This window comes from Sphaeramia orbicularis, chromosome 21, assembly GCF_902148855.1.
Source record: "Sphaeramia orbicularis chromosome 21, fSphaOr1.1, whole genome shotgun sequence".
NCBI lineage: Eukaryota > Metazoa > Chordata > Actinopteri > Kurtiformes > Apogonidae > Sphaeramia > Sphaeramia orbicularis.
This window is the reverse complement of record NC_043977.1, coordinates 3,543,633-3,560,971: the sequence shown is the minus strand read 5'-3', so window position 1 is coordinate 3,560,971 and position 17,339 is coordinate 3,543,633. Positions and strand designations below refer to the sequence as shown.

Sequence of the window (17,339 nt, the reverse complement as noted above, 5' to 3'; positions counted from 1 at the left end):
ACTGTCACAACCTGCTGTTATTTACATACCCCCCCCCCCCCCCCCCCCCCCCCCAAGGATGAAATTCACTGAGCGGAAGTAGGGATCTAAAAACCGGGGGAGGGGTTGCAACAAATTACACCTTGCTAGTCACTATAACCTACACCTGACTGCAACCAACAGGAATAACATCACCACTCATGCCCTTGACATTATCGAAATGTGTGCTGCTCTCATGTGTTGTAGTATAAATAAATGTATGAAACAGGGCTGTCAAAATTAACCCCCTGCAGCCAAATGATCCAGTAAATACCATCTAGTAGCTCTGACTGCTCACTATGTGGAGGGTTTTTATTGTAACTCCTAAAACACATTTACCTCTTCTTTTCATTTTTCATTCTTTGGAGGCGCTTATTTTTACGCTTAGTTTCTGTGTTAGTTGTTGGGTTTTTGTAACACTGGATCAAAAGGTGTTTAATATTGCTTAGAATAATCATAAAATGTGCTAATTCGTAAGGAGCGGATCACATTGAATATATTCAGAGTGATTTGACATGAAATTGGAGGCAGAAACATCTGCTTATGCATGCTCTGTCTGGTTTCATCTATAAACAGTTCTGTCCAAAAGTCCTGGTCCAACCACGTCTAATGTCCACATATGTATTAGTCACTGTATTTAGATCCAATCTGATACATGTAACAGCAAAAACTACAGTATCAGGTTAAAAACAGCTTCTATCATCCACATCGGGCATATTTACTTTGACCTCCCTAGTCATTTAACATGTCTTTAACCCTTTTGTTCAGACAGTATCAGATTTCTGACATTAATTTACTGATATTTTATTCCAGGTTTCATCCAACACAGGTCAGATGTTTCTAATTGTTTGTGCTGCTGTTCTTGTCATAAGTAAGTAAAGTAAAGTAAATTTTATTTATAGAGCACTTTTCACAGAGTCACAAAGTGCTTTATCAATTCAAATCAGAATCAAATTAAGTTTACAGAGACCCAACAGAATCCTTCAGGGGCAAACACTTGTGATTGGTGACAGTGGCGAGGAAAAACTTCCCTTTAACAGCAGAAACCTCGAGCAGACCCAGACTCCTGAAGGATGGACGTCTGCCTTGACCAGTTGGGGTTAAAGAGAGAGAGAGAGAGTAAAGGAGGAGAAAAGAGAGAGCGATAGAGATATAGAGAGACTGGGGGGGGGGGATGACACATGGAGTACGTTATGATGAATACATAGAGTGTAGTCAGTCTGTGGTGGTCCTGGGTCAGGTGGGAGACTAAAAAGCCTTTTTGAACAGGAGGGTTTGGAGGTGTTTCTTAAAGCTCTGTACAGAGTCCATGGACCGTAGGTGTAGAGGCAGGTCATTCCATAGACGTGGTGCCACAGCTTTAAAAGACCTGTCACTGCGTGTGCTAAAACAGGTGTGTGGAAACATCAGCAGGTGTGTGGAAACATCAGCAGGTGTGTGGAACCATCAGCAGGTGTGTGGAACCATCAGCAGGTGCTGTCCTGAAGACCTCAAGCTACGAGTCGAGCTGTAGGGCTGGATCAGGGAAGCAATGTATGCAGGGGCCTGGCCATGTAGGGCCCGGAAAGTTAGCACCAGAATTTTGAAATGAAGACGATATAGAACAGGGAGCCAGTGGAGAGATTTAAGGATGGGAGTGATGTGGGTTCTCCTGTTTGTGCGGGTCAGGAGCCTGGCAGCAGAGTTCTGGACAAACTGTAGACGGGCCAGCTCCTTCTTGTTTAAGCATGTAAACAGGCTGTTGCAGTAGTCTAAGCGAGAAGATACGAAAGCGTGAACGATCATCTCGAGCTCATTTGTGGACACCATAGATCTGAGTTTGGAGATGTTGCGTAGGTGGAAGAAACAGTTTTTGACTAGGTGTTTGGAGTAGAATTCTAAAGACATGTCCTGGTCAAAGATGACACCCAGATTCCTCAGTTTTGTCTTTACCGAGGAACTCAGGTCTCCAAGGTGATGTTTGATCCCTGGGATTGCACTATCCGGGGCAATGATGAGGGTCTCAGTTTTGCTGGAGTTCAGCTGGAGGCTGTTCTCATTTAGCCACTGCTTCAGCTCTGACAAGCAGTTGATTAAGGAACTCAGTTTGTGGGGCTCAGAGGAGTTAAAGGAGCAGTATATCTGGATGTCATCTGCGAATAGATGATAGGAGACATCACTGTACTGTCGGATAATGTGGCCAAGTGGGAGGACAGAGTAAGAATAGGACTGGTCCCAGGACAGAGCCTTGGGGCACACCACACAGTAGATCCGCTGAGTCAGATTGGAAGTTGTTTATTGACACAGTGAAGCTTCTGCCGGTCAGGTAAGAGGAGAACCAGTCTAGCACATGACCTGACATCCCTACCAGGTCCCTCAGTCTCTCAATCATTATGGTATGGTCCACTGTGTCAAAGGCCGAGGACAGATCTAGCAGGACCAAGACCGTGGATTTCCCGGAGTCAGCCGCCATCAGGATGTCACTAGACACTTTTAATAGTGCGGTTTCTGTTGAGTGGCGTTGTCTAAACCCAGACTGAAAAGTGTCATAGATCTGGTGTGTCTCCAGAAAAGCTGTAAGTTGTTTAGACACTGCTTTCTCAAGGATTTTGGCCAATAGGGGGAGCTTTGAAATGGGCCTGTAGCTTTTGAAGTCTGTGGGGTCCAGTGTGGTTTTCTTTAGTTTAGGTTCTATGATGGCCTGTTTGAAGGAGCTGGGAAACAAACCAGTTGAGAGCGACAGGTTTAAAAAACTTTGTGACCCATGGTCCAATAGTGTCAAAGACACCGACAAGGAGCTTATGGGGGAGGAGGTCTGCAGAGTTGGAGGAGGGTTTCGTTTTGGATAAAAGTGCTGAGATGTCCTCCAGTGTCACAGGGTCGAAAGAGGACCAGGTTTGCAGAGGGGGATCAGATAGGGTCAGACGGCCAGAGGGTGGTGGGATATTGTGTTTAATATCCCTGATCTTGTCTGTGAAGAAGTTTAGGAAGTCATTGCTGTCAGCTTTACAGAGCACAGGGGCAGCAGGGACAGCAGGGGACACAATGGACTGGATTGTGTCAAAGATTACTTTGGGGTTTTTCTTGTTTGTGGCTATAAGTTTGTGGAAGTAGCTGGATCTTGCCTCCTTAATCATTTTATTTAATGAGGTTATGAGATCTTTAAGTCATAGGGTCAAAGGTCACATTAAACTGATTTTGACCTTTAGAATGCATTTAGTTCAGTTTTTGGTGTGTCTTTTTAGGCTGTGCACATATTTCCTTTATTTTTACCTCTGCCAAGGAGGTTCTGTTTTTGTCAGCGTTGGTTTGTCTGTCTGCAAGATAACTCAAAAAGTTATGGACAGATTTGGATGAACATTTCAGGAAACATTGATACTGGCACAAGGAACAAATGATTAAACTTTGGTGGTGATTGGGGGGGTGGGGGCACTGATCTGCCTTGGCGGAGGTCTGCGCTCTCTGAGTGCTTCCAGTTCTCACTGTATTTGAACAAAAGAGAATGAGAAATAAATGTGTATGATCATTTCAACCCTGAAAAACAACAAAGGTAAAGGTGGAATAAGACATTTAACTGTCAACTCATGTTTCAGTTTTGTGACGGCCCTAATCCCTGCAAGAATCACACACAACACTGCACTGATAGTACTATGTATATATATATATATATATATATATATATATATATATATAAGGGTAGAGACTGCGATCTGGTAGGATCGGCGATTCTACCAGTAGAGACTCCAATCGTAGTCTCTACTGGTAGAAACTCCGATCCTGCCAGTAGAAGGGTTAGGGTTAGGGTTAGGGTTCGGATTGGAGTTTCTACCAGTACAGACTCTGATCGGAGTCTCTACTGGTAGAATCGCCGATCCTACCAGATCGCAGTCTCTACCCTGACATATATATATATATATATATATATATATATATATAATGCCAGTGTAGAAGTATAGAAAATCTCAACTGTTTTCTTCATTGAAATTGTATTATTTCATTGCATTTATTCTAATACAATGCAAAGTTGAAGCGTTAAATAATCTAAATAGGTCAATGCAGAGTTAGCATCTTCAGGAAAACTTAGATTGAATGGGGTTTTTTTTGTGGTTGCAGACATATTTTCTTTTTGGGGTCAGAAATGTCTCTTTAGATTGTAATGTTTGCTGATCTTCAGAATATGGTAATAATGGAATAACTGTCAGCAGCCCAACCTAATAATATAACAATACATTACAATAGTGATCAGCTATTACAGAATGATTATAACATATTAAGGCCATTATTGATTATTTATAGTTAAATTCATTTGTTATTATTCCCTTACACTTTTATGTTAGTGCTGTCAGACAATTAAAAGGTTTAATCAGATTAATCACAGGGTTGCTGTGGATTAATTTGGATTAATCCTGATTAAATATGAATTTTTAATCTATATTAATTGCGTTTCATTGTGCATAACCTCATTATTTTGGTCATGTTTTTTGTTTCTCTGTTCCTACTAGTCAGTATAATCAGTTGTTTTTTTACTGTAGTTTTAATCGTATGTAAGAAGCCTTTTTCAAACCCAACATTCAGATTACACTGAATGCATTTATTTCCTCCTTTTTTCTGCTTCATCCCTTTAAAAAAAGCCCATTTTTTGCCCTGAATCATTGTGGTGTCCTGCCTCTGTTTCAAAGCTCTGGACTTACTGACTGTCACGGACTGAATGAAGGGCCGATCCCTCTTTATTCCATCACTAAAGCTCAGTCAGTCCTGTCTTGATCAGCATGACTGGAGTCCGATGAACAGCAGAAGCCTCTGTTCTGCTCGGCTAGCATCCTCTGCCATTCTCTGAAGTTTCCACTGGGACCAGAGCTCAGCACCTTCCCACCCCCTCCTCATACCAGGAGATTGACAGAGTGTTACTGAACCCCCCCCCACCCCTCCTCCACACCGCAGCCACAGGAGCGGTGGGCTTATTTATTATCTCCTGGAAACGTTATTAGGAACCATCTGTTGGGATGTGTACTGTATGTGTCCTTCACACCTTCAGCACTCGCTAAATGCAAAATCAAAGTGGAATTAATGCAATTAGCGTCTTTTGACTGTCGTTCATGTCCATGTAGTTGTTTTTTTTTTGTTTGTTTTACAAAAACAAGTAAAATAATAAATGAAATGAACAAAATGAACAAAAGCAAATAAGAAAATTTATGAAATAATAAATATCATGGAGAAAATAAGCAAGAAAATGAGGAAAATAAATACAATTTTAGACATTGATTCACCAGTAAAACCCACAGAGTTGGATCAGTGACAGTGAATGGACACACTGGGTTTATATATAGATTAAATCATAAATAAAATGAACAACAGTGAATAAAAAATCTACAAAATAATAAATTATGTAAAAAAAAAATTATATATAAACAAAAATGGACTAAAAATGAAGTAAAAATGAATAAAATAAGCAACAAAATGAACAAAAAACCGCCAAAGTGATCAATAACATGAGGAAAAATGAATAAAGAATCAACAAAATAATAAGTGACATGAATAAAACAAGTCAAAAACCTAACAAAATTGAAGAAAAAATAATAAAAACAAACATTGATTCACCAGTAAAACCCATGCAGTTGGATCAATGACAGTGGATGGACACACTGGGTTTATGTTCAGTCAGTGACAGATTTTACTGAAAAAGACACTTTTTCTTCAGTTTTCTCAGTTTCTTATTTAATAACCTTTATCTTTAATCAGAGCTTTTATGAACATCTACACGATCAGTTAATTAAATGTAGGAAAATACTTGATTTACACTGAAAAAAATCAAAATAAAAAGGATCACATTATAATAAATGGTGATAAAACACTTCAGAAAGGTTAAATATAGATGAAAAATCATAAGTAGTCTTAGGTCTTTGTGGGTTAAGGTCGATAAAACATGTTCACTTGGACATTCCTTGTTTCCACTTGAGCTCATTTGGTTTTAAACAAACACAGCATCATCATCTGACTCATCCTCCTTCTACTGCAGTCTCTACCTTTAACCCTTAAGGACCCAAACCTCCACCAGCAACTAAAACCATTAACTGATCTAAAAGGCAAGGCAAATTCATTAGTATAGCACAATTCACACACAGGGCAATTCACAGCACTTTAGAAAAATGGAAAAGAGATAAGTTAAAAATACACAATTACAATTAAAACATAATCGATAAAACATAAATAATCAATTAAAATAAAGTAAATTGAAAGAGAAGACTGTTTAATAATCTCTGATCCACTAATCCTATCAATCCACGTCAATAATTGGTGTAAAATAGTTCTTCGTCTTTTCATGGTCATCAGATATGACCCATTTGGACGTTCAGAGGCTCCGTCGTTACCGTGGAAACACTGTCATCTTCTACAACATTGATTCACCAGTAAAACCCATGGAGTTGGAGCATGACAGTGGATGGACACACTGGATTTACAGGGGTTGGACAAAATAATGGAAACACCTTCACCTCAAGATGATAATGCCCCAATCCATACAGCTAGAATTGTTCAAGAATGGCATGAGGAACATTCTAATGAAGTTGAGCATCTCGTATGGCCGGCACAGTCCCCAGACCTCAACATTATTGAGCATTTATGGTCAGTTTTAGAGATTCAAGTAAGACGTCGATTTCCACCGCCATCGTCTCTAAAAGAGTTGGAGGGTATTCTAACTGAAGAATGGCTTAAAATTCCTTTGGAAACAATTCACAAGTTGTATGAATCAATACCTCGGAGAATTGAGACTGTAATTGCCGCAAAAGGCGGACCTACACCATATTAAATTATATTTTGTTGATTTTTTTAAGGTGTTTCCATTATTTTGTCCAACCCCTGTATGTTCATGTTAATAAATAAAATGAACAAAAAACGAATGAAAAAAAAATCTACAAAATAATAAGTAATGTGGAAAAAAAATCTATAATTACTCAAAGTTAAATAAAAAGATAAACTAAGCATCAAAATGAACAAAAACAAGTAAAATAATTGAAATGAACAAAATGAACAAATGCAAATAAGAAATTTTACAAAATGATAAATATCATGGAGAAAATAAGCAAGAAAATGAACAAAATAAGTGAAATTTTAGACACTGATTCACCAGTAAAACCCATGGAGTTGGATCAATGACAGCGGATGAACACACTGGATATATACTGAATAATAAAAAAATATCAACAAAAATGAATAAAAACTTATCAAAATCCTAAATAACATGAAAAAATAAGGAAAACATTAAAGTAAAAAAGGATAAAATAAGCAACAAGATGAACAAAAACAACCAAAGTGAGCAATAAAATTCACAAAAATGAAGAATAAATCAAAAATAGTATGTGACATGAGCAAAATAAGCCACAATCTGAACAAAATTGGTGAAAACGTAATAAACCCATGGAGTTGGATCAGTGACAGTGGATGGACACACTGGGATTATGTTCGGTTAATGGGTACGGTTACATGATGTTTTTTAAATCCAATTTATTTTTCCGGAAGAAATTAATTCGGAACTAAAGTATTTTCTCTTCTGTTTCCATGGAAATGTTAAATCCGAATAAAAGTTTACATGAGGTATTAATGAGGTAGATAAGTGAGCAGAAGGGTTTGTGTTGCAGTGCTCACGTTGCCTTGTTCTGGCAGCCCTTCTGTTAGCTTAGCTTAGCCCTTCTGTTAGCTTAGCTTAGCCCTTCTGTTAGCTTAGCTTAGCATAGTCACTGCATTTCCATGGTCACACGTAGCCAGTTTTTTAAAGGTGATTTGTCGTCTTTTGTCAGTGATTTTGTGAAATCCGGTTCTCTCTAATTATTTCTTTAGATCTGCGACTTAGGACTAGGGCGACACGGTGGTGCAGTGGTTAGCACACGTGCCTCACAGCAAGAAGGTCCTGGGTTCGATTCCAACACCAGTCGACGGGGGGTGGGACCTTTCTGTGTGGAGTTTGCATGTTCTCCCCGTGTCTGCGTGGGTTCTCTCCGGGTACTCCGGCTTCCTCCCACAGTCCAAAAACATGCACTAATAGGTTAATTGGTTAATCTAAATTGCCCATAGGTGTGAATGTGAGAGTGATTGTTTGTCTCTATATGTTCAGCCCTGTGATGAACTGGCGACTTGTCCAGGGTGTGCCCCGCCTTCGCCCCTATGTAGCTGGGATAGGCTCCAAGCGACCCCCGTGACCCTAGTGAGGATAAAGCGGGTTCAGAAAATGAATGAATGAATCTGCGACTTACTGCACTCATACAATCTGTGGACTGTTGTGTTGACGGAAGTTGGAAAATCTTTTTGTTGAAGGGATGCATGCACTAAATTAGCTTTCCTTTAGTGTTTTAGCTTTGCATTAGTTTTTATTTGCCCAGATTTTCTTCCTGCAGTAAGTCACATGACCATGATCTGAGCCTCAGTTTGTGATCATATTGACCCCAGCGGACTAAAGGAATGATTAGGGAGAACTGAACTGACCAAAATCACTCCTAAAATACTACAAATCACCTCTAAAAGCCTGGCTACGTCTGAGCAGAGGAATGAAGCCATTATGCTAAGCTAGGCTACGCTAAGCTAACGGAAGGGCTGCGAGAACAAGTCAATCGGTGCACTGCAGTGCAAACTGTTTGTCCCACTTGTGGAACTCATTAGTTCAGGACAAATGAATGAATCCAAAGCCAGTGTTGAACTGTTCCCTCAGGGTTTTCCAGGCTGGTAGATCCCATCAGAATATTCCACTGGAACGCTTTGGGAAGACTAGACTGCAGTGCAGATTCTTCCACCAGCGCAGAATGTGTGCGTCATCGCCACAGGACAAGACACTGAGCATGTGCAGAATGGAAGGAATAAAGTCCAAACGGAATAAAGGCTTTACATGTCCAGGAAGAATTTAGACCGCAGTTAAAAGGGGATTAAACCACTGACTTTAATCAGGTTTAAATTTAACCCTTTCATGCATGAATTATGAGAACCTTAATGGGTCCAAACACAGTCATGTCCCGTCAGAGAGCGAACTTTAATTGATTGTCATTCCAACATTTATTTCAATATAAAGTAGCTCCTTGTTTTGGATAATCCCTTATGGTCCAACTAAAGCAAAAATGAATTTAAAAGTAAAAATGTGGGTCAAATTGTCTCTAAAATGTCCCGACAGAGAGATTTTGAATATCGTGTTTTGACCCCAATCAAGTTATTTTTCCTGAGTGTTTTTATTCCTCTTTAGGCCTGAAAAAAAAACAATGCGATTGAAATTTTTTTATGAACCTATTTTTCATGGAGTTGCAAAAATATCCACTCAGCTGGACATCATGCATTTAATTTTTGAAGCAAAGAAACATGTATTTACTGATATACTGTGTGAAAACTATGATTTTTTTTAAAAATGCTGTTAATGTGGTGTTTGTCACATTTTAACATACTCTAATATTAGTTATTACTCACTTCATGGATAATATGCAAAAAAAACCCAAAACAAAGCAAATAAAACTACAGTCTAATAACAATAACAAGCAATTGATTTACACTCAAACGTGTCAGTGCAGATCAGGTTTATCTAGAACAGCAAAGTTACAGTACTGGAATGAATGGCAGAGTATGGGATGATGCATAGGCGTCCACTGTGTCAGCTGATATGGAACTAAAACAATAAAATCCATGAACATACAAGAGAACAGCTGGAGAAGAACTGTCCACTGGAGTGACCACTGTGCATGAAAGGGTGAATCCGAACTTTTCTTTTTCAGCTGGAATAAGGTGTTTACATGGGCATCTGAAATAGGATCAAACCTTTAATCAGATTAAACCAGGAATAAAAGTTGTCATGGAAATGCACGGAATGACAGATTGGACTAAAAAGACACTTTTTCTTCAGTTTTCTGTTTTTTTATATAATAATCCTTCTCTTTAATTGGAGCTTTTATGAACATCTACATGATCAGTGAATTAGATATCGAAAAATACTTGATTTGCGCTGAAAAAAACTCTAAATAAAAAGGATAATATTATAATAAATGGTGATAAAACACTTCAGAAAGGTCAAATATACAGATAAAAAATCCGAAGTAGTCTTGGGTCTTTGTGGGTTAAGGTCGATCAGACACGTTCACTTGGACATTCCTCGTTTCCACTTGAGCTCCTTTGGTTTGAAACAAACGCAGCTCCATCATCTGACTCATCCTCCTTCTACTGCAGCTTCTACCTTCAGGCAGCACCAGTCAACATGACCTAATTATACTTTACAAAGTGCCACAGATCATGAATGTTCACTTTCAGCTTCATATTCTTTGTATATTTCTGTGTGTGTGAAGGCAGACTGCATTCGTTTTTTTTTTTTTTTTTCCGTTTCAGTCTGCATCCCGTCATTGAGTAAAGGTGAAGATGTTAATCACCCATATTTCCCTAATTAAACTCCATGTCCTCCATTAATTACTCCCTCGCTTCGCCAACAATTTCAGAGGAACTCGGAGCTTCCAGACGGCTTTTATTGCAAACTATTCATTTGTGTTAGGCTGACTCAGGTTGAGTCTAAAGGATTCTAGACGCTGTTTTATGGGTTTATAGATAAAATGATACCAGCCAGTTTTTTTTGTTTTTCCTTCTTTTTAATCATTGTGCACATGCTCGGCTGTTGGATGACTTATGGACAAAGAACACATCCTGCTCATCAGAGGTGTTGTATTTGTGTGGTGAATGTTTTCTAACTGACAGCAGAATATTCTGGGTGTTTCCCCTGTGAGTGGACGTCTGCTCTTCTGCTGGGTTTCCTCTTGGTTTTCATTAGACTTCCGTTCTGTTTCACAGCTCTTTTTAGTCCCCAGGTTTGGTTAAGACTTCAAAGTTTGCATGTTTATAGAGTCTGGAGATCCTTCTGCATGAAAGCTGATGCATTTCCCAAATATTTACATGAATTTTTGACCCTTTTTTATAGGGATGCACCAATACCAGTATCAGTATCAGCTCCGATACTCAGTGTGTGGACTCGTACTCGTAAAAGTAATCCGATTAAAATGTACCGATATCACTTAGGGCCATTTGACATTCACAGTTCAGTGCAGCAGGTACGCGGCGGTGGAATAATATGTGTGGAGTGTCAAGAGTGTGGAGATTTTTCAAAATAAATGACAGTGATAAAAGTAAGGCTGACTGACAGTACCGTTCCAGACACAGACAGATACAGACGTAGCGTTCTGTCCGTCCTCTGCGTACATTCCATCTGTTTTCCAGGCGCTCGCGGATGCGTAAACAGAATGAGAATACCAGCGGGAGTACAGAGCGGTGTGGACCACCGCCAACAGAAGTGAAAATCAAACTTCTGTCTCATTTCTCTTTTCTCTTCCTGCTGAAGCTAAACTTTTAAACCTTACCAGAGAAAATGCTGTAACATTAGTGTCACAGTAGTGTTCCCTCTGTCGTCTACAGGTTTGGTATTACTGACTTTCTTCTTCTTCATTAAACTTTCCTCTTCTTCGTGGTATTTGTCCAGTATGGTTAATTCAGAGCGGCGCCCCCTGGTGGATTAACTGACAAACGCTCATTCCAACACATTAAATGTCAGTAGCAGCACTTTGTTCCAGTCAGACTAATGACAACGACAATAAAGCACATTTACAAAAGGAACTAACAACTGGAATGGGATTATTAAGGACTAGTATTGGTACTCAGTATCGGCAAGTACTCAAATGTAAGTACTCGTACTCAGTCTGGAAAAAAGTGGTATCAGTGCATCCCTACTTTTTTATAAAGGATGCACCGATACCAGTATCAGGTATCTGTCCGATACTGAGTGTGTGTCCTTCTACTCGTACATGTAAGAATAACAGTCTGAGCTATTGCACATCCTATGGTGACATCATCTAGATGGTTTGTTTTTCTTTTGTTTATTGTGGAGCTGTTTTCAGCTTACTGCCCGACAGGCCGTAAACTATTGTTGTCTGTTGTCGTCCGTCGTCCGTTACAGAATTTTCAATCATCGTCTTCTCCGAAGCTACAATTCCGATTGACTTCAGACTTGGTATACAGCTTCTGTATGATGATGTCAACAAAAGTTAGTGAAATTATTTGGATCTGGATCTGATTCTGGATTTGGTGCCACTTTGAAAAATGTCCCCATTATCAGAGATAGGAAGTGGATGGATGCAATAACTCAGTAAATCTAAATGATCTCCAGTGTAAATGTCTCCAGTCCAGCCCTGATGGGGAGATGACCCAAACATAATGTCCACATGCTGATCAGGATCTTCTTCTGGATCTGGAACTGACGCAAAATTTAACATGGGCTCTTATGGGGAAAACATTTCTATCGTCTTCTTCTCCCAAACTCCAGTTCTGATTGACTTCAGACTTGGTATACAGCTTCTGTATGAGGATGTCAACACAAGGGACTGAAATTATTTGGATCCAGATCTGATTCTGGATTTGGTGTGACTTTGAAAAATGTTCCCATTATAACAGATAAGAAGTGGATAGGTCCAATAAATCAGTATCAATGATATCAAGTGTGAATTTGAATTTTTTACAGATCTGATTGGAATATGAGCAAAACATGGACTATTTCTGTAATAGAATAAATACACAGAACTGGATGAGAATAAATGGATCTGGATACATTTCCCAAAGCTTTGAATTTGACCAGTAAGATACAGGGCCATTGGTCTTATTTTTGTTTTTTGGGTTTATTTATTTATTCTTTTTTTCTGTCGTTGTTGTTGGTATTATTATTGTTACTGTAATTGTTTTGCATTGTGTGCTTGTTGAATTTTGGTCTGTCTGTCTGTTAGCAAGATAACTCAAAAAGTTATGGACGGTTTTTCATGAAATTTTCAGGAAATGTTGATACTGGCACAAGGAACAAATGGTGAAATTTTGGTGGTGATGGGGGGGGACTGATCTGCCTGAGTGGAGGTCTGTGCTAATCAGGTGCTTTTCTACTTATTTACTTTCTTCTTCTAAAACTTTTCTTTTTTCCAACACATTAAATGTCAGTAGCAGCACTTTGTTCCACTCAGACTAATGACAACGACAATAAAGCACATTTACAAAAGGAACCAACAACTGGAATGGGATTATTAAGGACTTGTATCAGTACTCGGTATTGGCAAGTACTCAAATGTACTCAGAAGTGGTATCGGTGCATCCCTACTTTTTTTTTTTTTTTTTTAGGACTGCATGATTTTGGCCAAAAATAAAATTCAGATTTTTCCTCTAAAATCTGGACTTTGGGGCTTCATCGGTATTATCAGCCGTACTTTAACGTGTGTTTTTTTCTTTTTCTCTGTGTCTGTCTTGTACAGACGTGGGTTCCGTGGAGGGTCTGGCCTACCACCGGGCCTGGGACACCCTGTACTGGACCAGCTCCACCACCTCCACCATCACCAGACACACCCTGGACTCCAGTCGGGTCGGCGCCTTCAGCCGTGAAGCCGTGGTCACACTGTCAGAGGACGACCACCCACACGTCCTCGCCCTGGACGAGTGTCAGAAGTCAGTGGATCCTGGAGTCCCCTTCTCCTCCTTTTTACTTCTTCATTCTTCTTTCTTCTTCACCTTTTTACTTCATTCTCCATCTTGTGCTTTTTTCATCTTCATCATTTTCCATTGTTCTTTTTCTTTCTTTCTTCTTCACCTTCATCTTTCAATCTTCATCCTCTACATTTTTCTTCTTTCTTCTTTGTTCTTCTTTCTTGTTTCTTTTTCATTCTTCGTCTTCTGCTTCTTTCATGTTTCTTCATTCTTTTTCCTTCTTTCTTCATTCCTTGTCTTCTTTTTCTACTTTATTCTTCATTTTCTGCTCTTCTCCTTTGTTCTTTCTTGTTTCTTCATTCTTTTTTCTTCACCTTCTTTCATTCTCCATCTACTTCTTTTTTCATCTTCATTCTTCTTTTGTTTTTCATTCTTCTTTCTTGTTCTTTTTCTTCTTTCTTCACCTTTCATTCTCCATCTACTTCTTTTTTCATCTTCATTCTTTTGTTGTTTTTCATTCTTCTTATTCTATTTCTTCTTCTTCACCTTCTTTCATTCTCCATCTACTTTTTTCATCTTCATTCTTTTGTTGTTTTTCATTCTTCTTTCTTGTTCTTTTTCTTCTTTCTTCTTCACCTTCATTTTTCAGTCTTCATCCTCTACATCTTTCTTCTTCCTCCTTTGTTCTTTCATGTTTCTTCATTCTTTTCCCTTCATTCTTCCTCTTCTTTTTCTGCTTTATTCTTCATTTTTCGCTCTTCTTCATCTCTTGTTATTTTGTGTAACTTCTCCATTTTTCTTGTTCTGCTTCTTTCTTCTTCACCTTTTTCCTTCATTCTGCATCTTCTGCTTTTTTCTTCATTGTTCTTCATTCTTCTTTTTCTTCTTCATTCTTCACCTTTACATTCTTTATTTTTGGTCTTCTACATTATTTTTCTTTCTTCCTCTCCTTCTCCTTCTAACACTCTCTCTTCCTCTTTTTGTTCACTCTATCCAACCCCTCTAAAAGCATCTCCAGTACAACCTTTCTTTCTGTAATCTTAAAAAGCATATGAAGTATTTCCAGATATGCTCTTCTGCTTTAATGCAGTATTTTTCCTTTATGCCTGTTGATTTTATCTCCATCCTGTGCTTTAGAAAGTCTCAAATTAATGTGAGTACAATGAGCATTTTGTAACAAAAAAAAAAAAAAAAAAACCCAGCATACAGCTATCGCTCATTTTAACACAGATCCTATGAACGGCTGCTTGTTTTTTCATCCAGTTACAGTTTCCAGGCACGAGGATTTTATTAGTTAACAAGGACAAATAAAAACCTCTCAAGCTACTTGTTAAAAAAACAGTGCTGTTCCTTCTGCTTCGTTTTAAAGCAGATGTTAAAATACTCATCCTTGTCTATAAATACATTAATAGACTTGCCCTGAACAATGCTGCTGATATGCTGAGTTCACAGTCCGCATATTGCCGAGTACAGAATGTTAATAAAACGTCTACAAATTAAATGGCCTCCCTCTGGATCTGAAGACGATGATTGAAGGCTTTAAGCAGCTGCCCCTGCTTTACTGCCCTTCTTTTAGCCTCTGTCTTTTCCAGCGTTACGAGAAAATTTAATAGCAAGATTTATTTATTCTACACAGAACAAATACAGATATATTTCCCACATACTTATAGTTTTATTAAAAACACTTCTGTAATTATTTTGGTGATTCTTTAGCACAGCGGTTCCAACTTTTTTTGTCTCCTGACCCCATTTTAACATCACAAATTTCTGGCGACCCCAGACATTCAAAACAGAGACATTTGTTTTTGCTAAAATTAATTTGTTTTTGGTCATGTAATACACAGGTGTCAAACATGCGGCCCAGGGGCCAAAACTGGCCCCCCAAAGGGTCCAATCCTGCCCCGTAGGATGAGTTTGTGAAATGCAAATATTACATTATATTAAGATATTAACAGTCAGTCATGTTACTTTAGGGCCCATATAAAGCCCTACTTTAGTCTGAAGTGGGTCAGATTAGTAAAATACTATCACAACAACCTACAAGTAATGACAATTCCAAATTTTTCCTCTGTTTTAGTGTAAAAAAAGTGAAATTACATGAAAATGTGTAAATTTACAAAGTAGCCTTTCACAAAAAATATGAAAAACTAGAAATATCCTAAGAGAAGTAAGTGCAATTTTACTAATATTCTGCCAGTTACTAAAATATTTTGTAAATTTGCAGATCCACTGTGATCTGTAAGCTGTAATGCACATTTACAAATGAAAAGCAGAGACAAAATAGAGTTAAAATTGCACTTGTTTTTCTTAATAAATTTCAGTTTTTTCATGGTTGTTCATGTTATTCACATTTTTAAAAGGACAGTTTATAGATGTAAATGTTTCCATAATGTAATTTTACTTTTTTCACTCTAAAACACATTGAAATGTTTGGAGTTGGCATTATTTATATATTATTATGTTATGAATTCACTGGTCCGGCCCACTGCAGATCATACTGGGAGGATATGGCCCCTGAACTAAAATGAGTTTGTAATAGTTTTCTGTCCTATGTTTGAAATCCAGGTTAATTTTAGAGGACATTTAGTCTATATAATGTAAATTATTGTGTACGGAGGCAGAAAAGCCAGGTGTAGATTACTGCACAAAGGGAGTTGAACATATTGATATGATTACTATTGATAATAGACAGGAAGTCACATGTGGGCTTTCATTTGGTACCATCACCTTTGACCTTGAAAGGCCAAATGAGTGCCAGTTAATGTCTTTAAATCTGCCGTTGGACTACAGGAGCCTCGGTTCTGTGTGGTAACATTTCACTCCTTTTGTTCTGGAACCATTTGACCTGTAGACCAGTGTCATTTTATCTCCAGGTGTTTTCTTACTGTTCTGTCCACATGAGCGACGTTTATATAAAATGTCTGTGTACACACTAGACTGTACACACTTCCAGATAATGTTAGTCACAGCAAACACAAAGGGTTTAGTCCAGTGCTTCCAAACTTTTTTGTCTCCTGACTCCATTTTAACATCACTAATTTCTGTTGACCCCAGACATTCAAAACATTTTTTTTACATTTATGCATTTGGCAGATGCTTTTTCCCAAAGCGACTTACAGGGGAAACCCAAAATTAAAAAAATAAATAATAAAAAATAAAATAAAATACTAGAAAAGATTAAAGACGTAAAGCAGCTGTACAATTAAAAACAGTGTCATACAGAAGATTAAAAAAGCAAAAATGATAGACGAAAATACAAGAATAGATGAAGAAGACATAAAAACAGCTGTACAATTAAAACAGTGAAATAAAAATACCAAGTAAAACTATAGAATAAACATAATAATACATTCAAAATGGAATGTTTTTGCTAAAATTAAGTAGTTTCTGATCCTGTAATCGTTTTTTATCGTCTGTTTCAAATCCAGGTTAATTTCAGAGGACATTTAGTCTATATAATGTATATTATTATGGACAGAGGCAGTAAATCCAGGTGTAGATTACTGCACAGAGGGAGAAGTGGATTTTCCTTGGTCAGGATCTGTCCAGTCAGTCCAGCTGTGATTTACAAGGAGGACAATTAAAACTGAACAAAGAAGAACTGAAACTATGAATTATGAAAGAGCTGCAGCATCTGAAACTGACCACAGTGAACATTTGACACACAAACAGAACCACAGTGCTGCAGTTTCACAACCACAGTTTGTCTGTTATGGACTGGGATTGGCTCTGACAACTCAACACATGTTTTTTTTTGTTTGTTTTTTTTACTTTATTTTTTTATTGCTTATTTTCTGTACATTATAAAACAAATCAAACATAAGGGACATTTGGGATATCTTGTGACTAACAATTGTTTTTAGTAATGTGACGTTGAATTGAAAATT

The 17,339-nt window shown here is 38.1% G+C and overlaps 1 protein-coding gene across 1 annotated transcript in view; it reads left to right on the top strand.

The window, feature by feature from the left end:
- The window catches only part of lrp1bb (low density lipoprotein receptor-related protein 1Bb), a 930,516-nt gene that overhangs the window by 690,103 nt on the left and 223,074 nt on the right, over positions 1-17,339 (top strand). The window contains exon 42 of the mRNA XM_030124596.1: positions 13,284-13,473. Within this exon, the coding sequence (XP_029980456.1) occupies positions 13,284-13,473 (190 nt within the window). The remainder of the gene's footprint in view (positions 1-13,283; positions 13,474-17,339) is intronic.